Source organism: Xyrauchen texanus, chromosome 35 (genome assembly GCF_025860055.1).
Source record: "Xyrauchen texanus isolate HMW12.3.18 chromosome 35, RBS_HiC_50CHRs, whole genome shotgun sequence".
Lineage (NCBI taxonomy): Eukaryota > Metazoa > Chordata > Actinopteri > Cypriniformes > Catostomidae > Xyrauchen > Xyrauchen texanus.
In genome coordinates, this window is record NC_068310.1 from 8,123,612 (window position 1) to 8,146,535 (window position 22,924).

At 42.1% G+C, this 22,924-nt stretch overlaps 2 protein-coding genes across 4 annotated transcripts in view; one reads left to right on the forward strand and one right to left on the reverse strand.

Annotated features, from left to right (window-relative positions):
- The first annotated feature begins 372 nt into the window (after positions 1-372).
- On the forward strand, positions 373-3,450 carry ube2t (ubiquitin-conjugating enzyme E2T (putative)). The gene is made up of 7 exons (XM_052106482.1): positions 373-464; positions 694-811; positions 903-972; positions 1,062-1,167; positions 2,674-2,772; positions 2,938-3,021; positions 3,156-3,450. The coding sequence occupies exons 2-7, from the start codon at positions 703-705 to the stop codon at positions 3,267-3,269; spliced, it is 582 nt and encodes a 193-aa protein (XP_051962442.1). The 5' UTR covers positions 373-464; positions 694-702; the 3' UTR covers positions 3,270-3,450.
- A 176-nt stretch (positions 3,451-3,626) lies between these two features.
- Positions 3,627-22,924, reverse strand: part of LOC127629311 (leucine-rich repeat-containing G-protein coupled receptor 6-like) — a 184,814-nt gene continuing 165,516 nt past the window's right edge. For all 3 annotated transcript variants that reach the window (XM_052106471.1, XM_052106470.1, XM_052106472.1), the window contains 6 exons: positions 22,739-22,810; positions 14,624-14,695; positions 12,876-13,001; positions 12,225-12,376; positions 7,060-7,140; positions 3,627-6,615 (listed from right to left, as the gene is read on the reverse strand). In XM_052106471.1, coding sequence (XP_051962431.1) covers positions 5,372-6,615; positions 7,060-7,140; positions 12,225-12,376; positions 12,876-13,001; positions 14,624-14,695; positions 22,739-22,810 — 1,747 coding nt within the window. In that variant the 3' untranslated portion in view covers positions 3,627-5,371. The remainder of the gene's footprint in view (positions 6,616-7,059; positions 7,141-12,224; positions 12,377-12,875; positions 13,002-14,623; positions 14,696-22,738; positions 22,811-22,924) is intronic.

The window sequence follows — 22,924 nt, forward strand, 5'->3', positions numbered from 1 at the left end:
ATTGTAAAACAATTATGAAACTTTTACTAGTTTTACTTTCTAGTTCTTATCTAGCAACTCAAAACTGCCATATCTCGAAAATGCTAATTCTCTTTGGGTTTTTGGACTACAATCTGAAGAGCACTATTGTAATAATGAACTTAAAAAACTGCAATATCTTAAACAAATGTAATAACCTGGCCAAACCTGACATTTATGAGGAAAAATAAGGGCTGTCCACGTCCATGTATCATAAATTAATGTTTTACACAGACCCTATTTTACTCATGAAAACCTCCATTTCTAAAAACCCACGGCGTTCTTCTGGATGAAAAACTACAACACCCATGATGCTTCGTGGGGAAAACAAGCGCCGTCGCAAAGTGACGTAATAATATTTAGCGGTAGAATCAAAACTACTGTCTGCGGAAGTCAATGCCATTTGGACGCTGTTTATCCATTAAACAGTAAACCTAACAACGCTAGTAAGTGAAGATACCAAGCTAAATACCTTTTATAAGAGTTCAGTAAAAATACATTGCTGTATTGTGTTTTGACAAAGTTTAATTTCATACATAAATACTGAGCTGGTGGTTAGAGAGAAAAAAGCTGGTATTATTATGGCGGATTTGTCTATTTTAAAGTGGTTATTTATTGTGAATTAGTCAAGTATGAAAGAGTGTAGTCGTTTTAATAACTGTGCCGTGTTCATAGACAGTCGGTATGCAGAGGATCAGTCGTCTGAAGCGCGAGCTGGAGCTCCTGAGTGCTGAACCTCCTCCTGGTGTCTCATGTTGGCAGATGGAGGAGCGGGTGGATGAATTACAAGCCCGTCAGTCTGTATTCATATGCCTTTTCGTATACTGACACTAATGCAATGAAAATATAAACCATCTTGTGTGTTGTTAATGTGTTTGATATAGAGATTATTGGTGGTGCAAGCACTCCCTATGAAGGAGGCATTTTTACACTGGAAATCAAGATACCTGTGAGGTGAGACTGGTTTTTAATTATCTAAAATAAATAAATCATAGTGCAATGTTAAAAAATAGGATTTAGACTTGCTTCCCTCATGTTAAAAGGTATCCATTTGAGCCCCCCAAGATGAGTTTCCTGACACCCATCTATCACCCGAACATCGATAATGCAGGACGTATTTGTCTGGATGCTCTGAAATTGCCACCAAAGGTATGGTCTGAATTAACCCACCCTTAGTTTGAGCAGTTGCACCATTTATCACTTTGCATGTTTTGTGTCTGAAATTCAGTCATTAATTATGTGCTTTGCTGTTAAATATATTTGTGGAAATTAAAATGTGTCTGGCGAATCAATGGATATTCATTAGTTGACAGGTGACTATTACAAAGACATGTCCTGGTCATGTTTCATCTTAAAATCAATATAAAATAAATTCTGTTTTGCATAAAGAATAAAGCATATTTTCAGATCAACAAGATGTTTTGCATTTTTAGGTATTGGAGTGATGAAAGTTACCCTGTCTTTATATGATAATTTATTTACTATTTTATAAATGGAATTCAGCTCAAGAAATGCATATTAATGATGAATAATTTAAATAGTATTTCATTCTTTTTTTCACGTTACTAAGTGCTTTAATTGCTGCAATGCAAAAAATCTTAGTCTTAAAAATAGAATACGTTTTACTTACAAAAGTTTGGAATAATGTATAGATTTTGTTGTTTCATAAGAAAATTGTACTTTAATTCACCAAAGTGGCATACAACTGATCACAAAGCATAGTCTGGACATTACTGATATAAAAAAAACAGCACCATCACTATTTGAAAAAAAAAGTACATTTTGATCAAATCTAGACAGATCCCATTTCAAGCAGTCAACACCTTATCCTTGTGAATTAATGCTAATTTGGTACTAGAAAATCAATTACCATTATATCAAACACAGCTGAAAGCTATTTGGTTATTTAAATGAAGCTTAACATTGTCTTTGTGTTTGTGTTTGTGTTGCCACAGTATGCAATAGGCCGGCATGTCTTAAGGTCAATATTAGGTCACAAATGGGAAAAAAGAAAACGCTTTCTCTAGAAACTCATCAGTCAATCATTGTTTTGAGGAATGAAGGCTATACAAAGCTTGAAATAGCCAAAAAACTGAAGATATCATATAAAGGTGTACGCTACAGTCTTCAGAAACCAAGGACAACTGGCTCTAACTAAACAAGAGGATAAGTACATTAGAGTCTCTAGTTTGAGAAATAGATGCCTCACATGTCCTCAGCAGACAGCTTAATTGAATTCTACCCGATCAACACCAGCTTTATGTACAACAGTAAAGAGAAGACTCAGGGGTGCAGGTCTTATAGGAAGAATTGCAAAGAAAAAGCCACTTTGAAACAGAAAAACTAAAGGAAAAGTTTAGGGTGGGCAAAGAAACAGACATTGGACAACATATCATTGGAAAAGAGTGATATGGATCTTAAACCCATTGAGCTTTTGTGGGATCAGCTAGACTGTAAGGTGTGTGAGAAGTGACTGACAAGAAAGCCACATCCCTTTTGGATTTGGCACAACCCCCTTTTTGGGGAAACCCCACCCCCTTCTGGAATAACCCTGCCCTTTTTATGAGATTCCTCCCACTTTGAAGATATCTGGCCTGCAGCTATACCTACTTTCAATTGTCACATGCTGAGATTAACATACCTTTTCTTTGGAAGGGAGCTTGGAGGCCCTCGCTCAACATTTCAACAGTGCTCACCTCCATTCAGTTACTCATGGCCGAACCCAATCCTGATGATCCGCTCATGGCTGATATTGTGAGTTTTAACGTTCCCGTTATGTTCCCTCATCTTTTAAAGTGAAGTAATTTCTGCACAACTGTAGGGGCATCAAACAGACCAATCTGTTTTTCTGTTTACATGTCTGTTCTGTTGTTGCTCAAGCATTGCTCTTGAAAATTAACTGTGTGTCCTACATTCCAGTCCTCTGAATTTAAATACAACAAACCACTGTATCTACAAAAGGCAAAGAAATGGACAGCTGAACATGCAATCCAGAAGAACATGGTAAGATGTCATTTTTTGGGGCTGTCATGAATGAAAAACGTTTAGATTTGCTAAACAAAATGTTTACATATATCAGCCACTAGGGGATGACATTGTAATTTTTTTCTCAGTCCGATTCCGCTTTGTGTTTAAAGGGTTGTGTGGAGACAGAAGAAAAGGCCCTTGAGAGTAAAAATAAAACTGCACACAAGAGAGAGGCACTTACTGAACAGGAGAATTTAGACCGACCTAAGAAATTATGCATGTAATGTATTTTACAATGACTCCAGTTTATGTTTTAATATGCGTTTGAAGATTAAAAAGTTTCTTTGTCCTATGTAAATATGTTTCATGTTTCATATATGTAATAAAATTTAAAGTTACTCTGTTTGCATCTTACTGAATTGGTCACTAGTCCTCAAGACATACACTTATGAAACTAATAACTTTATTAAATCATTTTTCATCACATGTATACAGAAATATGAAAATATTTACATTCAGGATTGTGTCTGTTGTACAAAGATCTTAAATTCCAATATAAAAAATTACATTTTTAATATACATTTAAAATATAAAAAAGAAGAGAAATAAATCAATCTGGATAAAAAGTTATAGCATGCTAGATCAGAGGTAGTTATATTTTACAGTACAATAGCTAGCCTACTTTACAATCTGTAAAAGAATCTGATCAAACTTTATCACAACCTAACCAAACCACTCACATTTATATATATATATATATATATATATATATATATATATATATATATATATATCTTCAGTTATATATCATTGGCATGTTCAGTATAAAATGCTACTAAACCCAATATCAGTTGCTTTTCCATAATCCTCTGGACTTGATCTAAAAAGAGAAACATGACGTGTTTAAAATATTACACTCTGAAAATAAACATTGTTACATTTTAGCATGGTGTCTCTGGGTTTTCATTCACTAAATATTATTTACCAATGTACATAGGTATTTACCTTCCTGTAAATTATTCTCATTCACCAGTGGCAGGTAATAAAGTTTTGACTTGAAAATAATTAAGATGCAATTATGAGACTTTGATATATACAGACTTTGCAATTAAAGCATATTTATGAGTACATTTTCACATTGAAATATGTACACAAATGTATGTTTCTAATTTGCATCAGCAAACATCCCTGTGATATCCTTATTAAAGGAATGTACCAGGTTCAAACAAGTAAATCTCTATCAACATCAAGGAGTTTTGTGGGTTTCATAACTGCACATCGTTAACATAATGTAAGGCTTGTATGGCTGTACTTTGAAATTGTATTAAAGGAATATTACAGGTTCAGTACAAGTTAAGCTCAATATGTTTGTGGTATTCTGTTGATTGCTACAAAATAGAATTTTTACTGGTCCCTCCTATTAAAAAAAAGAAAAATAAATTTTATGCAAAGGCACTTAAAATGGAAGAGAATGGGGCCAATTTTATTAAATTACTTTGATTCTTCTATTAGTAAATGCATTTTTGAGTTGAGAAGTTGTTTAAATCACTATTGGGATTAAAGGGTTTATGGCATTATGTCATGGTAACAAAGTTGTTAAATTGAAAATAACTACACAGAAATGTAAGTGGTTTTTAATCACATTAAAACCATATTACAAGAATATTTTTTTACATCTTGTGGCTATACTTTTAAAACTGAGTATTTGAACATTTACAAATTGGCCTCCATTCACTTCCAAGTGCCTCACTGTAACCCAGATTTTTTACATTTTTATTTTTGTTTTTTAAGAAAATGAGGGACGAGTTCAAATGAGGTTTTGTGGTATCAACATTATGCTACAAATGCTGTCAAATGAGCTTAAATTGTATTGAAACTGTAATATTCATTTAATGATTTTCCCAGTGCAATATTTTGCCTGACAGACTTCCATTGTAAGTGCATTACAGCACCTGTAATTTTTGCTTTTCACAAACTGAGGTTCGAGTCAGAATTATTTTCTGTGATAATCGACAGCATTCCACAGGTATTATTGATTGAATTTACCTTGTATTGAACACAAAACATTCCTTTAAGTGTAATCTATATTTTGTAATACCAGTATTGCATGAAGTTGCACAAAATAAATGACAAAGCTTTTTTTGATTGATGGTTAAATTGTTTAATAAGTTTGACCCATAAGATTGTGTCCTAATATGCTATTGGGGTGTTCTCTTTTCCACCTCCCCCATAGATAGTAAAGGGGATTATAAATTGCAGGTATACAGTCCCAAATTATCAGAGTCAGTGCATTGTTCATTAGCTCTGATGGTTTTGGGGTCAGTTCATGGGCTCAAGATTTTTCACACTCAGGAAGGTCCTTGAAAACTGCAGAGTTTAGGAAGACTTAAGAATGAGATGAGTGAATAGGTGAGTGGTAGATTCCAGAGAAAGAGGTTCCATTATGAGTGTCCAGCCCACTGCTCCTCGAATGTTCCTTCTCTTTCGCACTGAGACCTGATGTTGACCTGACCATGTCCTCTCCAGTGTTCTCCCTCTCTGTTGAGGGTTTCATCAGCAGCTGGCATGGGATGAGAGGAACTGAGGGTGGACATGAAAACTGGGCAACTGGCACTGGCACAGATGAACCCTCGAACACTGCGTCTGCTTCAGTGGCAATGGACACCAGGGCTTGGGTGGAGTCATATGAGCTTTTCTCAGTGTCAACAGACACAAAAGAATCCAGGTTGCTGTCATGGGGTAGGTGAGGTCTGCTCAAGAGTAGACGTACATCTTCGCGGAAGTGTGGATTGAACAGGAGGTAGAGCAAGGGGTTGATGCTGGCGGGCAGAGGCAGAAGCACCAGGACAACTGATTTGACCACCTCCTCGTTTACTGGAAAGAGTCCCAGAAGAGAGAAGAACGTGAGGAAGGCCGTTGGGCAGTAGAGCAAGCAGTTGGTGAAGATCAGCCAGGCAACATGCTTGATCATAGCACAATCCCAAATGCTGTCAAAGTCGCCCTTCATCAGGTCCCAGTATAACTTGATATAGGTTCCTGTGATCACCAGGAAACAGAGGGAGTTCATCATGATCAAGGCTACCATGAATCCCAACGTGGAGGGTTCTCCATCTGGCAGTGGTGACGGCATGCAGAGTGGAGTTGCCCCATACTCCCCGATCCCTATTAGCGGCAAAGCAGCGACCGCTAATGAAAGTGACAAACATGCTACTGATGCACCTTGCACACTTCCCAGAGAGGGTGACTTTCCGTAGGCCCGAGCACAGGATACAGACACACTGCACTGCACTGCAGCCAAGGTGAGGAAGAGTATGGATCCCTCTGAGGCCAGCACAGAAAGAAAGCCTGTTGCCTGGCAACCAGCACCCATTTCCCATTGTGCACCATGCAGGGCGAATGCTCCAAATGTCTGAGTGTCAACCAGTGCCAAGGTGCCAGTACATAGGCCTGTCAGTAGGTTGGCTCCACTGATGGTGCCGATGATGAACTTGACAGGTGAGAGATAGCTGGGGGAGGCAAAGACTGTCACAAGAAGAAAGCTGTTTCCCATCAGCGAGACTAAAGAGATGAGCCACATCCCAAAGCGTACCACCCAACTGTCAAACAGGTTATCACAGGGCTTAAATGGACCTAAAGGGGGTGAAATGGTCAGTTAGATTTAGAATTAGATCAAAAAGAAAACAACATCCTAAGGCCTATTTAAAAATGTGAAAAAGTACATACATATACAGTACAGGACATCAACAAAAAGTTCTTAAAGATATCAACATGCAGTGCCACAGTGACAGATATGAGGCATGCATATCCAAAACTTTGTTAATACAGGTATTCCACTAAGATAATTAAATGCAAGTATAATGGGAGAAACGGTGCACCAATTCTTTCTTTTTATCATCATGCAGTAATACACTGAAATAATGATTGGTGTCATCATGAAATGAGAAACCCTGCCCTCATAATCCAAACATCCCAATCCATGTCATATTGACATACATATTACATGACCTACAATTTAGCTTTATTTAACAGCAGGGATGATTATGAGTTACAAGTAAATAATTTCCATATTTACACCTGGGATGGGGGTACACTGGATGCTAGTTTGTAGTTTGGTCTCCTCAATAGCTAACTGGAATTCCTCCAAGTCAAGATCATCTGCAAGTAAAGACAGCACAAGGAAAATGAGACACATTAGCTTTTGCATGTATGAGAGTGTGATGAAGTTGTCTTCAGTGTACTTCAAGATGGCATGATGTGCTCGGTTTGGCAGAACATAAATCATTTCATGGACATTAAATAAATTAGGACATATGAATTAATCTAAGGCAGTGTTTCTCAGTCCTGGTCCTGGAGTACACCAAACCCTGCACATGTTAGATCCCACCATTATTTGACACCCAATTCTGCTCATGGAACCATTACGAAAGATCTAATGAGTTGAATCAGGTGTGTTAAATAAGGGAGACAAGCTAAATGTGCAGTGGTGGGGGTACAGTGAGGGAAAAAAGTATTTGATCCCCTGCTGGTATTGTATGTATGCCCACTGACCATCAAGTGATCAGTCTATAATTTTAATGGTAGGCTAATTTGAACAGTGAGAGAAAAAATAATCCAGAAAAACGCATGTCAAAAATGTTATAAATTGAATTGCATTTTAATGAGGGAAATAAGTATTCAACCCCCTCTCAATCAGAGATTTCTGGCTCCCAGGTGTCTTTTATACAGGTAACGAGCTGAGATTAGGAGCACACTCTTAAAGGGAGTCAAATCTCAGCTTGTTACCTGTATAAAAGACACCTGTTCACTGAAGCAATCAATCAATCAGATTCCAAACTCTCCACCATGGCCAAGACCAAAGAGCTGTCCAAGGATGTCAGGACAAGATTGTAGATCTACACAAAGCTGGAATGGGCTACAAGGCCATCACCAAGCAGCTTGGTGAGAAGGTTACAACAGTTGGTGCGATTATTCGCAAATGGAAGAAACACAAAAGAACTGTCAATCTCCCTCGGTCTGGGGCTCCATTCAAGATCTCACCACGAGTTGTAATGATCATGAGAACGGTGAGGAATAAGCCCAGAACTACACAGGAGGATCTTGTCAAGGATCTCAAGGCAGCTGGGACCATAGTCACCAAGAAAACAATTGGTAACACACTACGCTGTGAAGGACTGAAATCCTGCAGCACCCGCAAGGTCCCACTGCTCAAGAAATCACATGTACAGGCCTGTCTGAAGTTTGCCAAGGAACATCTGAATGATTCAGAGGAGAACTGGGTGAAAGTGTTGTGGTCAGATGAGACCAAAATCAAGCTCTTTGGCATCAACTCAACTCGCCATGTTTGGAGGAGGAGGAATGCTGCCTGTGACCCCAAGAACACCATCCCCACCATCAAACATGGAGGTGGAAACATTATGCTTTGGGGGTGTTTTTCTGCTAAGGGGACAAGACAACTTCACCGCATCAAAGGGACGATGGACGGGAACGTGTACTGTCAAATCTTGGGTGAGAACCTCCTTCCCTCATCCAGGGCATTGAAAATGGGTCGTGGATGGGTATTCCAGCATGACAATGATCCAAAAAACACGGCCAAGGCAACAAAGGAGGGGCTCAAGAAGAGGCACATTAAGGTCCTGGTGTGGCCTAGCCAGTCTCCAGACCTTAATCCCATAGAAAATCTGTGGAGGGAGCTGAAGGTTCCAGTTGCCAAACGTCAGCCTCAAAACCATAATGACTTGGAGAAGATCTGCAAAGAGGAGTGGGACAAAATCCCTTCTGAGATGTGTGCAAACCTGGTGGCCAACTACAAGAAACGTCTGACCTCTTTGATTGCCAACAAAGGTTTTGCCCCCAAGTACTAAGTCATGTTTTGCAGAGGGGTCAAATACTTATTTCCCTCATTAAAATGCAATTCAATTTCTAACATTTTTGACATGTGTTTTTCTGGATTGTTTTGTTGTTATTCTGTCTATCACTGTTCAAATTAACCTACCATTAAAATTATAGACTGATCATTTATTTGTCAGTGGGCAAACGTACAAAATCAGCAGGGGATCAAATACTTTTTTCCCTCACTGTTCTCCATGACCAGGATTGGGAAACACTGATCAAAGGGCTTTAGCACCATTCAACACTGTTCACATCTCAATTGTAACTTTCCATTTATCCTTCATAGTGTAATTAAACTTAATATTCAGGCTTTGTTCGCACTGGTTTTATTTTCCGATAAGCCAACTGGTACTTTTTGGACCTAGACTCCTCAATGTTTATCTAATTTCATATGGAATATAATTACAGAGATGTTCTTTCATGTCAGAAACATGATCAGATCTCATTGGAGAAATTACACATTTTATTTCATCTGTCAAATACCTGCGGTTACTGTGAGGCCTTAACATGTTTCTACTGTGCTAATTAAAGATCAAGAGACTGGCAAATAAAGGAAAGCAGATCAAAATAGACACTATTTTTAGAATAACTTTTTGGAAAACTGCTACAAATGGTGCTTTCACGTTCCTATCATATAAGAAACATGTTTGTGTAAGTGGAGTGAATACAATTTTGGCTTCAGAAACTTTGATAAAACGTTTACTGTATGATCTTGAGTGATTTGAAACAATACATTATTGCACTTTGGAAATATGCCACTTTTTTTTGTACAGTATCCTTTATATTGAATAGATAATTTTATTTTTCAATATCAGAAAAAGACATGGTTTCATCACTAATCATATGATAGCAAATTTGTTATAATGACCATGTTAACTCCTTTGTACCTTGCTTCATTGAAGCACACATGGCGCTTTTTGGAATTGAAGAATCTAAGGTTCTAATTTGAGTTTTTAAAGGTAACCTGAGTGTGTTGTATGTCATTTATGTTGTTTATTTGATTTTATAGTTACTGATTTCTTTCTATTCATTTATATATTCATTTGTACTTGATTCCTGTTTATACTGTTTCTTGCTCTTGTTATGCATTATTATTATTATTATATTCTGTTTCATCTTATTTTGTGTGCTGTATTGTCTTACACACTAGAGATAAATAGCTCTCAATTCAAGGTCTTAACGTCACATTACGTTGTGAATCAGTAATTATCCATTGTCATTTGCTTGGTATAATAATTTATTAATAACACTTGTTGAACTTGTGTCGGTCAGACGAAGTCAGACTGAGCATCGAGAAAGACGCATCTAAGATCGTTCCATAAACTGCTTATTGTTTACTATCTCTCCGTCTCCTGCCTTTTGCTATATTCCCCTCCTGACTCTGCCAAACTCTTGGGCTGTATAAGAGTGAGTTAACATAACATGCTGGTGATGTTGACTGGTTTTGTATATAACACTCTGATATTTGGATATATTTACTATCTTCTGATGGAGAGAGAGGTCTAGTTCAGGGGTCCCCAAACTTTTTTCTATGAGGGCCACATCATTTTTCCTCTCTATAATGGAGGGCCGTAGTCTAACAGAAAATGGCATGGGCCGGAGTGATTTATTGTGGAGATTTTATTATGATTTTAAATGGATTTACAGTATTATGCCTCCTAATGCTAGATTAATTTATTATTTATGCACCATACATACAGTATCAAGTGATACATAGCCTATTAAAAGAGCATTATTACTATCGTAATGACATTTTTTCATATTCATTGCTATTGAAATCTAATTATTTACTTACTCATGCGTATTAGGCTAATCAGTGTGAACTATGTCCCCTTGACGCGCCAACCACACTAGGAGCTCCGTCAGTCGTGATGCTGGCCAGCTTAGACCAGTCTTGATCCAACTGTTCTATCGTTTGGCACACTTTACCAAAAATATCCTCCCCTGTCGTAGTACCTTTGAGACTATTTAGGGCTGCCAGCTCCTCGGACACTTCAAAGTTTGAGCTAACTCCGCGAAGAAAAATGAGCAGCTGTGCCGTGTCCAGCACGTCATTACTTTCATCCAGCGCTAATGCAAAAAAATCTAATTCTTTCACTTTTTCCTTCAGCTGGGCATATTATACCCCATTTCTTCAATTCGTCTGGTGATTGTACTTGCGGACAAACTCACCGCATTTAAGACGTCTTTCTTATCGGGGCACACCTCCTCCGCAACAGCATTCATACATTTCTTTAACGAACTCACCATCACTGAATGGCCTACCGCAGGTTGCAATCAGTTTAGCTACCTGAAAGCTAGCTCGAATGGATGACTGGTTCAACTGGATTTGCCGTACAAACGTATTTTGCTGAGCAGATAGTCCACTTTTTAGCTTCGACACTTTGTCTGCTCTCATTTGGCCTTGTAAACTCGCATACTTGTCTCTGTGGCGGGTTTCATAGTGTCGGCGCAGATTGTATTCTTTGAACACGGAGACTGTTTCTTGACAGATGAGTCAAACAAATAATCACTTGTCCACTTTTGGTTAAATACCCTGCATTCTGAATGAACTTTTCTCTTTCCCAACCGTTTGGCCATTTTGTTGTCACTTTAAATTTTCTTGCTGGATCGCGTGCACCCGCTCGATCACGATGGAATGTTAATCCGGGTGAATCTAACAAATAATTTGGCTACTTTAATAATTATAACTAAGGGAAATTTTATTTTGAAAGCCAATATGTATTATCAAACACAAATATGATATGATTAAAACATATTTAAAATTAAATTGTAAAAATATTTCTCTGCATGGCATTGTTCAGAAGGCCGGTCCAAATGTAGGGGCGGGCCGTATTCGGCCCGCGGGCCGTAGTTTGGGGACCCCTGGTCTAGTTGAAGACTGTATCTAACAGAACAGAACTGAAATCATGCTTGATAACATGACTTGTAGAATTCATGCCAGCTTGAGTGCATTTTGCCATCAAAGCAAAAGAGGACATACCAAAAAGAAATATATTCAGTTATATACTGTACATGAGTCCACATGAGAAAATAAATTTTTTCTTATATAATTTAATATACTTATACTGTATATACAGTATGTACAATATAGAAACATTTTACTAAGGTACTTCAGAGAACATAAAATGAAATGCATAATAGAATTAAAAATGTATCCACCTCAAGCAAGCGTATATGTTTTTGTTTGCACTATTTGAAAACTATTCACATCTTGGTGTTTCCAGCCATAATTGTTTTTATGCAATATACCAAAAGTTGCATAGAAATATGTGGTTGAAAATGCAGCTACTAAGCTATATACTGTTTTTACTCAGGTCTGTGAGTTGGCTTGGAGTTATAGAGCTTACAGTTGTTGTCAGTGTGAGTCGGGAACAGGGACAGGGCTTTCTTCTGAAGATCTTCTTCACTCCCTGTCTGATCTTCCCACTGGCTGGCAGCTTTGTAGCTGTTGCAGGCTCCAAACACACAGCACTGATAGGCATATGGCATCTCAATTACCCTGTTTCAACAATGGTAATAAATAATCATTCATAAACATGGAAAAAACAGTTCAGGACTGCATAAAACCTTATTTTACCAAAGCAAGAATTTCCCATCATGGGATTCAAAACCCAGTCTTTCTCTGTATTGAGAGCATAGGTACTTTGAAATGATCTTTCTGCCGGTCAGACGACTCGCAACAAACCAGATTTGTTTGGAGAATTAACAAACATAAATCGTTTACTCGTATCGATGAACGGAATGTTCCTGGGGCCGCCGATTGTTCCAAAATGTTAGTATCATGAAACTCACAATTCTATAAACAGTTGGTTGTTTCTCTGAAAACTGAGTTACATTTTCTCATGTTTTCAAGCAATTCAAAGCAAGTGTTGTGGGACTCAATAACCACAGATACATGTGAATTTTCTTTGAAGTGTATTTAAGTCTGTCTAATCCCGTGTTTACGAGATTGGAGAGTTGATTGACATTTTGGCGGTTACTGGTTGTCATAAATGTACCTTATGTTGGGGAAGTCCTCCTCTCTAAAGGGATGAGAGAGAGCTAAGTTGCCTTTCAGTTTAAGATGAGTTAGACTGGTCAAGCCAACTAATGGGAGAGTGTTCAACTGGTTCCCGGTCAGGTCTCTGGATGGAGAGAGGAAGAACAGATTCAGCCAGTGTCATTCAAATCTTGAAGGATTATCACATACAAAAGTTTCCAATGGATCGCAAGTGGTGCAGCTCTTAAATGACCAATTTAAGATATCTTGTGCCAACATGTGCCAACATTTGTGCCTCATTTTGTCAGAGAAACTATTTTAAAAGTTGATTGCATTATCTAATGTAGATAACAGTGTTTTAAACAGAAAGAGCACACAATGTTACATTTATTTCTTAAAGCATGCTCAGTTTGATCAACTTCAGGAAGCCATTTGTGGCAGAATAATTATTTTTCAATAATCATGAACATCTGTTAGTCATTGAAAGATCTGGAAAATTCATGGGACAGAAATGTGGGAACCCTGTTAGGCTAAGCATTATGAACTTTATTGTTTCATCTGCTACTGAGCATGCCAATTGGAGAAGCAATTTTGACTGGAGGCAATATACATAATCCCTTACGCTTGAATTTTCTTATGTGTATTTGGTCAAAGCATCTATATGAGGACGTGCAACTAATTGTTGTTTAGAATTAATAGATTTGTAAAAAAAATTGTATCAAGTCTTGTTGTTGTAAAAGTTTTTGTTTTTGCTTTCAGTAACAATCAGGGTGATTTGTGTTTGCGTTGTTCAAGTTCTGAGTATTTATACCCAGCTAAACCTGAAGCATGTTGAACTTCACAACACATGTAGACATCACTGTTATTCCTGAGTTTGTTGGACTTAATTGAACTAATTTGACCTTAAGTTGAGGAAAAATTTTAAATGCCCTGAAGCTGGTTGCCATGTTTTTTTTTTTTTTTTTTTTTAAGTGTTCTCAAATTCAGATTTTTTAGACATTTGGAAGTTAAATAATGAAGATACCATATAGAAACCATATAGAAACATTTACAATACAAATTGTAAATTCAAAAGTGCAGTAATTATGATTGTACTAAATGTTGTGTTTTTCTGCATAAACACAACATTTAGTAAAATCACAATTACTGCACTATTTGTGTTCTACGTCCAAATGTCCTAAAATACTTCCTATTGTACATTTTTGGCACCATTGTAAATACATTTTAAATATCAAAATTGAGCAGAGGTGAAGTTCCTCAGGATGTTTATAAGCAAGGACAAAATGTGCAAGACTTTTTTATAAAGCTGTTTTTGATTTTCTTCTACCAGTGCTTTGCTATTTATTTAATAATTTATGACAAGTTTATAAATACCTCAGTGCTCATGTCCTACCCTGTCGTGTTGTTTACAGGTTTATCAGGCACACTCTGTCACTCTTTATCAGTTTTTCTCATTCATTCATCACATTCTTTACTCAATGCTGCTGACATTTAATCGACTGTGAGTGACGATGCAAGTTATCACCACTGCACAGAGCCTTTTACCATGATTACAACCGCAGTGTTTCAGTTTGAGCCAACTAAAGCATTGCACAGATGACAGAAACTCCAAAATGTGCATCATGGAATCTCTGTGTTTGTGCAAATTGGTCAGTTGTGCCAAGTGGGAGTTTAATTACAGTTTTGCAAGGTTTTTACAGGTGCTTGATGTTAATCTTACTTGAATCTGTGTGGCAGTGTGTGGCATGATTTAATTTGCATACTCACAGTTTAACAAGAGACTGAAAAGAGGAAAAGGCATCAGGGTGGATAGTTTCAATCCTGTTCCAGCTCAGATCCCTGTAATGACAATCATTTACTTGTTCATTCATCTAACACTATTTACAATCACTTTGTAATGTTCTCAAATCACTGCAAAAAATATTTACTGCTGAATGTAGTCAAACTAAGATTTGCTGGATGGAAATTTAGCTTTGAATGAACAGAGAAGTGTTTTTACTTATTTTAATATATTTTTTAACAAGAATTATGTTTTTCATTCAACATTAGTTCATATATTTAACGTTTTTATTACTTTTTACAGTAGTGTTTTTTAACAATAATTATGTTTTCTTTTTTTATTTTAATGTTTCTTTTTTTATTTTTTTTAATAATACATTATCCATTAATTCATCTTGACAACCAGTATGGTGTTTCAAAGCTTTTACAGTATTATTTTATTACAGTAGTTTTTAGTTTTACTTTTATTTTTGGTTTGTTACTTTTTACAGTAGTCATTGTTTTTTTAGTTTTACACTTTAATGTAAATATATTTAAACTTTTATAATTAATTCATATTGACTACTAGTATACTGTAGCATTTCAAAGCTTGTATACTCAAGATTCTTTACAGCAGTATTTTAGTACAGTAGTTTTTAAATGTCCTTTTTGTTGTTGTTTTTGTCCATTAATTAATTTTTAAAAACAGAATATTATTTCTAAGCTTATTATTCAAGATATTTTACAGTTCCCCTTCTGTCGCTCTCTCCACGTTGTGTCGGAGAAGCGACACTAGGGGTCTCTCTTGAGCGCCGATATTCACCTCTGATCTATGAAAAAAGGCCAATGAGAGTTGGCAGCCAGTATTTGCATGTCCCGCCCCCGGACATACGGGTATTTAAGCGGCGCAAATACGGGAGTTCATTCAGAAAATTTCTTCGGAGCCGATGGTCTGTCTGCAGTTTGCTGCGAGTTACACGGCACTTAAATGTTCCTGTTTTCCTCTGACGATCTGCATGCTGTTGGATCTTGACAGCGCACAACAGCGGCTTTCTCCTTCTCAGTGCACGGCGTGCATTGTTGCCCCTGAGCGCTTCGACAGAGCAGACACATACACACACACACACTGTGTATTAAAAGAGTTTTTACTAAAAGAGTAATTTTCTCTAAAAGAGCAAACACAGCGGCGTTGAACGTCCTTTTAAGGACGCGTCTTTTTCAAGATGCCTTTCCGCCCCTGTGTCGTTCCTGGATGCGGTAGAGTGCTCTCTGCTTCAGACGGCCACAGGCGCTGTCTCGTGTGTTTGGGCCGCGATCACACCGAGGCGCCGTTTGTGGATGGTTCATGTTGCGGTCGCGGCTCGCTTTCAATAGAAAGCAAGCCACCCCAGCTGCACCCCGCATTGCTCCTTCTTCCCACGGGATTAAGGATGGTGCGGTTGGCGCTGGGGGCGATTTGGGGGCGGCAGCGGGTGCAGTTTCGCCGGGTAGCCCCCCGCGAACCTCCCGTTCCCCGACACGCTCACTGGTCTCCGTCCACGCACGTGATAGCGGCTCGCCTCACGGCCCGGCTGTCTATCCTCCTGAGTCCGAAGCAGATGAGCTCGCCGCTGCATCAGAGAGTGCGGTGTCTGATGCCGAGGACTCCCCTGGACTGCCACCTTCGGGCCAGCAGGCCCAGGCGGAGGCCGACGCTCAGATGTCCGACATGCTTGCCCGGGCCGCCTTGAGCGTGGGGTTGGACTGGAACCCTCCATCCTCCCCACAGCCTTCTCGGTTGGATGATTGGTTCCTGGGGGCAGCGCGCCGTTCGCGGCCTCGCATCCCCCCGGTCCCTTTCTTCCCGGAGGTGCATGATGAGCTGACGTCTACGTGGAGAGCCCTGCTCTCCGCTCGTCTAGGTGCACTCGTCGAGCACTCCGCAGGCCCCCTGTCTCACGAACCCCCTCCAGGACCCGGAAGGCTCCCAAGCATTCCTGAGACAGCCGACCCAGAGACGAAGACGTTAGCTCCGGAGGTGGTAAGACCGCTCCGTCCCCCGGTGGAGGGCCGGGAGGAGAATCCTTTGTTTTTTCATTTGCCACACCCCCTGACGGGGGCTGTGGTACCCACATTCTCAATAAAAGAGCTATTTCCTTTGCCTCTGGGTCACCTGGCCCGCAAATGCTGTTCTCACGGCAATGTGCTTTCAGATCACAACAGTCCCGGTACACCGGACGCGGCGATCCCGCCTTCCACCTGCCACGACTGTCCCCCGGCCGGCCGGTTCAGACGAGTCCAGAGGACGCCAACATCAGACCTCCTCCTCAGTCAAGAACCCGCCCCCTGCCGGGCGCGCGGAGCAAGGTAAGTGCTTTGAGTCTATTCTCAGCACCTCAGCCTCAGGCCGCAACGAAGCCGCCGACGCCGCATTACCTGTTCCGCCCCGCTGCGAGGCCCCGCCGGGTACGTCCAAAATACTCGTCCCTTTGGTGCCCCTAGCGCAGAGCTGGGAAGCGTGGCTTTCGCTTCCCAACGCATCACGCTGGCTTCACCGGACCATTCGACTCGGTTACGCAATTCAGTTTGCCCGGCTCCCGCCCCCCTTCAGGGGCGTCCGCTTTTCCGCAGTACACGGCGAGCATGCCAGTTCCCTGCGCGCAGAAATCGCGACCCTCTTAGCCAAGGGCGCGGTAGAGCCCGTCCCTCCAACCGAAATGAGGAAGGGTTTCTACAGCCCTTACTTCATTGTACCCAAGAAAGGCGGTGGCTTACGACCAATCCTGGACTTGCGAGTTTTCAATCGGGCCTTGTTAAAACTCCCGTTCAAAATGCTTACGCAGAAAAATATTCTGGCTGGCGTTCAGCATCTAGATTGGTTCGCAGCGGTGGACCTGAAGGACGCGTACTTCCACGTCTCAATTCTGCCACGACACCGACCCTTCCTACGGTTCGCGTTCGACGGCCAGGCGTTTCAGTACAAAGTCCTCCCCTTCGGCCTGTCTCTGTCCCTTCGTGTCTTCACGAAAGTTGCAGAGGCGGCCCTTGCCCCGCTACGAGTAGCCGGCATCCGCATTCTCAACTACCTCGACGACTGGCTCATCCTAGCACACTCTCGAGAGTTACTATGCACACACAGAGACCAAGTGCTCCGGCACCTCAGCCGCTTGGGAATTCAGGTCAACTGGGAAAAGAGCAAGCTCACTCCGGTTCAGAGCATCTCTTTTCTCGGGTTGGAGTTAGACTCAGTCTCAATGACAGCACGTCTCACGAGCGAGCGTGCTCAGTCGGTGCTGGACTGCCTCGCTTCCTTCAAGCCAGGCACAGTGGTCCCTCTAAAACTTTTCCAGAGGCTCCTGGGGCATATGGCATCCTCCGCGGCGGTTGCGCCACTGGGGTTGATGCATATGAGACCACTCCAGCACTGGCTCCAGACTCGAGTCCCGAGACACGCATGGCACCGCGGCACGCATCGGGTAAGGATCACCCCCGCCTGCCTCAAAACACTCCGACCCTGGACAGACCTCTGCTTTTTACGGGCAGGAGTGCCCCTGCAGCAGGTGTCCCGACGCGTCCTGGTCACAACCGACGCCTCCCGGTCCGGGTGGGGTGCCGTGTGCAGCGGGCACGCAGCAGCGGGCTGTTGGAAAGGGGCCCCGCTGCGTTGGCACATCAATTGCCTGGAGTTGCTGACCATCCTTCTTGCTCTCAGGAAGTTCCTCCCATTAGTTCGGGACAAACATGTCCTCGTGAGATCGGACAGCACCACGGTGGTGGCGTACATAAATCGCCAAGGCGGCGTACGCTCCCGCCACATGTCACAACTCGCCCGCCGTCTCCTCCTATGACTCAAGTCGCTGCGTGCCACTCACATCCCCGGCAAGCTCAACGTCGTAGCGGACGCGCTATCATGACAACGCCTGCCCGGCGGGGAGTGGAGGCTTCACCCCCAGTCGGTCCAGCTGATTTGGGAACGGTTTGGCAAGGCCCAGGTAGACCTGTTCGCCGCCCAGGAAACCTCCCACTGCCCGCTCTGGTACGCCCTAACAGAGGCTCCCCTCGGGACAGACGCGCTGGCACACAGCTGGCCCTCGGGGCTGCGCAAGTACGCATTTCCCCCAGTGAGCCTTCTTGCACCGGTGCTGTGCAAGGTCAGGGAGGACGAGGAGCAAGTCACATTGGTGGCCCCCTACTGGCCCACTCGGACTTGGTTCTCGGAACTCAGGCTCCTCGCGACAGCTCCTCCCTGGCGAATTCCCCTGAGAAAGGACCTCCTCTCTCAGGGACGGGGCACGCTCTGGCACCCACGCCCAGACCTCTGGAACCTCCACGTCTGGTCCCTGGACGGGACGCGGAAGAGCTAGCCGGCTTACCGGCGACCGTTGTGAATACCATCAACCAAGCCAGAGCTCCCTCTACCAGGCACCTTTACGCCCTAAAGTGGCGCTTGTTCGCAGATTGGTGTTCTTCCCGAGCCGAAGACCCGCAGAGATGCGCGATTAGGTCAGTGCTTCTGTTCCTACAGGAGAGGCTGGACAGGAGGCTGTCCCCGTCCACCCTCAAGGTGTATGTTGCCGCTATCGCCGCCCACCACGATCCTGTAGACGGCAAGTCCTTGGGTAAGCACGACCTGATCCTCAGGTTCCTGAGAGGCACCCGGAGGTTGAATCCCTCCCGGCCAGGCCTAGTTCCATCCTGGGATCTCTCGGTAGTCTTGGCAGGACTCCAGAGACCTCCCTTCGAGCCGCTCGAATCAGTTGGACTCAGGGCCCTCTCTCTTAAGACGGCCCTGCTGATCGCGCTCGCCTCTATCAAGAGGGTTGGGGACCTGCAAGCGTTCTCTGTCAGCGACACTTGCCTGGAGTTCGGTCCGGCAGATACGTCTGTGATCCTAAGACCGCGACCGGGCTATGTGCCCAAGGTTCCTACCACACCATTCCGAGATCAGGTAGTGAACCTGCAAGCGCTGCCCCGGGAGGAGGCAGACCCAGCCCTTTCATTGCTGTGTCCAGTGCGCACCCTGCGCATTTACCTGGACCGCACACAGAGCACCAGACGCTCTGAGCAGCTCTTTGTCTGCTTTGGGGGACGGCAGAAAGGGAATGCCGTCTCCAAACAGAGGCTCGCCCACTGGGTTGTCGATGCCATCACACTGGCTTATCACACCCAGGCCGTGCCCCTACCCGTACGGGTCCGAGCTCACTCAACAAGGGGTGTTGCATCCTCGTGGGCACTGGCCAAGGGCACCTCCCTAGCAGACATCTGTAGAGCCGCGGGTTGGGCAACACCCAACACCTTCGCGAGGTTTTACAACCTCTGCGTTGAGTCGGTTGCGTCTCGTGTTTTCTCAGGTCCGAGCCCGTAGAACTCGGTAACACGTAGACCGACCGGCCGGGTGGATCGCTTGCGCCCAGCGCCCTTTTCCTGACGTCAAGGTAAAGTAGTGCGCCTTCTTCCCAGGGCGCCCCACTCCGAGTCGGGCCCCTGGTCGATTCCTCCCCAGCCCTCCGGGTCCGCGGTTCAGCGGAGGAACTCGCCGACCCAAGCCACTGCGGGTACCCTGATGGCTACCCTGTACTGGTATAGGTGCTCCACAGGTAAAGTAGAAGGCCTCCTGTGCGGACGCCCCCTGTGTGTATTTCCACGGTTCTGTCCCCTTACGAGCGGACCCCCGTGTCTCCCTTAGGCAGTTACAGCTGCCTCGGTCGCCGTGCTGTAGCAACTCCCCCCTTCGAGGCTGGGATCTACCACCGCACCATACTTTCCACACGAGCCCTAAGACAGCCGTGTGACGTGTCTACCACTTTTCCTCCCCAAGAAAAAGGGCAAGTGTGGTCTCCGCAGGGTCTGGGTAAGACCCCCTTCCCTATATGCGTGTAAGGGCCCCGGCCGTGATTGCTCTATGCGAGAAACATAGAGAGAAAAGAGGCCCAGCCAGGCTGGCCCGTTCCCATGTTGGCAAACATCGCCTTGTTCCCCTCCCAGGGTAACTAGAAGGATCCCGATGTTCGTATGGGGCATTGGGGAAGGGTACGTGCAGCCGGGTACAGACGATGCGTGGCACTGGATGAATCCCTGCCCGCCTCTGTATCGGCAGTTCACGTACACGGTTCAGCACATGGCAAGATTGGAATGGGTCCCCTAGTGTCGCTTCTCCGACACAACGTGGAGAGAGCGACAGAAGGGGAACGTTTGGTTACGTATGTAACCTCCGTTCCCCGAGGGAGGGAACGACACGTTGTGTCTTTCCTCCGCCATGTCACTGAACCGAGCCACTGTTGTGGCCGGACCATTTCCGGCTCCTCAGAAAAATCCTGAATGAACTCCCGTATTTGCGCCGCTTAAATACCCGTATGTCCGGGGGCGGGACATGCAAATACTGGCTGCCAACTCTCATTGGCCTTTTTTCATAGATCAGAGGTGAATATCGGCGCTCAAGAGAGACCCCTAGTGTCGCTTCTCCGACACAACGTGTCGTTCCCTCCCTCGGGGAACGGAGGTTACATACGTAACCAAACGTATTGTTGTGTTACAGTATATATATTTTTTGATTTACTTAATTTATTGTTTTTACTTAAATATCTATATCTCTTTTGTAAGTCACTTTGGATAAAAGCATCTGCCAAATGAATAAATGTAATGTAAATGTAAATATTAGAGATTTGTTTTTTTTTTTACAGATTTATTTTTGTTTATTTTTTTAACATTAATCATGAATTAACCTTGACAATCAGTATAGCATTTCAAAGCTTTATGCTCAATTGTTTTTACAGTAGTGGTTTATTTCAATAATTTTTAGTTTTACTTAAATTTTTATAGTTATATGTTTTTGACACTAGTTTTTACATTTACTGTATTTTTTACTTATTTTTAATCTTTTTTTTACAGAAGTGTTTTATTAGAGTAATTTTTTTACATTTGTTTTTGATAATACTTTTTTTATAGACGTGATTTGTTTTTGAAAATTGTTTTTCCATTCAATTTGTATTTTTATCATTAATCATTAATGGAAGGGGTATTAATGAGGCCAGCAGGGGGTGCTCACCCTGCGGTCTGTGTGGGTCCTAATGCCTCAGTATAGTGAGGGGAACACTATACTGTAAAAAGGCACTGTCCCTTAGATGAGACGTTAAACCCAGGTCCTGATTCTATGTGGTCATTATATATATCCCAGGGCACTTCTTGTAAAGAGTAGATGTATAGCCCTGGTGTCCTGGCTAAATTCCTCCCATTGGCCCTCATCTATCATGGCCTCCTAATAATCCCCATCCACTTATTGGCTCTATAACTCTACTCTCCCCTTTCCACCTATAGCTAATGTGTGGTGAGCGTACTTGTGCACTATGGCTGCTGTTGCATCATCCAGGTGGATGCTGCACACAGGTGGTAGTTAAGGAGATTCCCATGTTCACTGTGTAATGGGCTTTCAGTGTAGTGTCAGAAAAGTGCTATATAAATGTAACGTTCATTACATTTAATCTTGAAAACCAGTATAACATTTAAATTTTTTTTTACAAAAGATTTTCTAAATTTTTTATCACGGTCGTTGTTTTTATTTATTTAACCTTATATTTTGTTATTTTATTATTTTCTAGTAGTGTTCTGATTTTTTTAAATAGTTTTGAATTTAAATGTTTTATTTATTTATTAACATTGATTAATTAATATTCACAACCTTTACAGCATTTCAAAGCTTTTATACTCAAGATTCGATATGTAAAAATTGTTCTGATCTTAAATTCTAATAGCAATTATTATCATTCAAAATGTGTGTTTGAGGCAATCTTGCTTTTGCTTAAAGTACATTTTAACTGGTTAGTTTGTGGAGAATGTCCTGGCCTCTGGGGGGGAGGATGTATTGTTGAGTGTGCTGGTCCAAATGACCGATTCATTTCACAATTTCATCAAAAAACACATCCAAATACTAAAATGCTGAGTAAAAATTGTTATGCATTTTAAAGTAAAAACTGCTGATGTGAGACGCTAACAAAATATCAGTATTCAAAATCTTGTTAATCATTTATATATAACCCACAATATCTTTTTGAATAGCAGCGAGAGAGCCAGGCAGTTCCATTTGTGAGGTGTGAAATAGTGTTATCCTTAGAGGTTAATAGAAGGAAAGAGATAATGTGCAGTACTTACAGTGAGCGCAGAGAGTTGAGTTGTTGGAATGTGTTCATCTCTATCTGTCTGATCAGATTGTGCTGCAGGCCTCTGCCGAGTCAAAACAAAAATGCTGCTATTACTTCAGTCTATCACACACACACACACACACACACCATGCCAGCCATACACGTTTATGCAGATATCATACTTAGCGTCCATGTG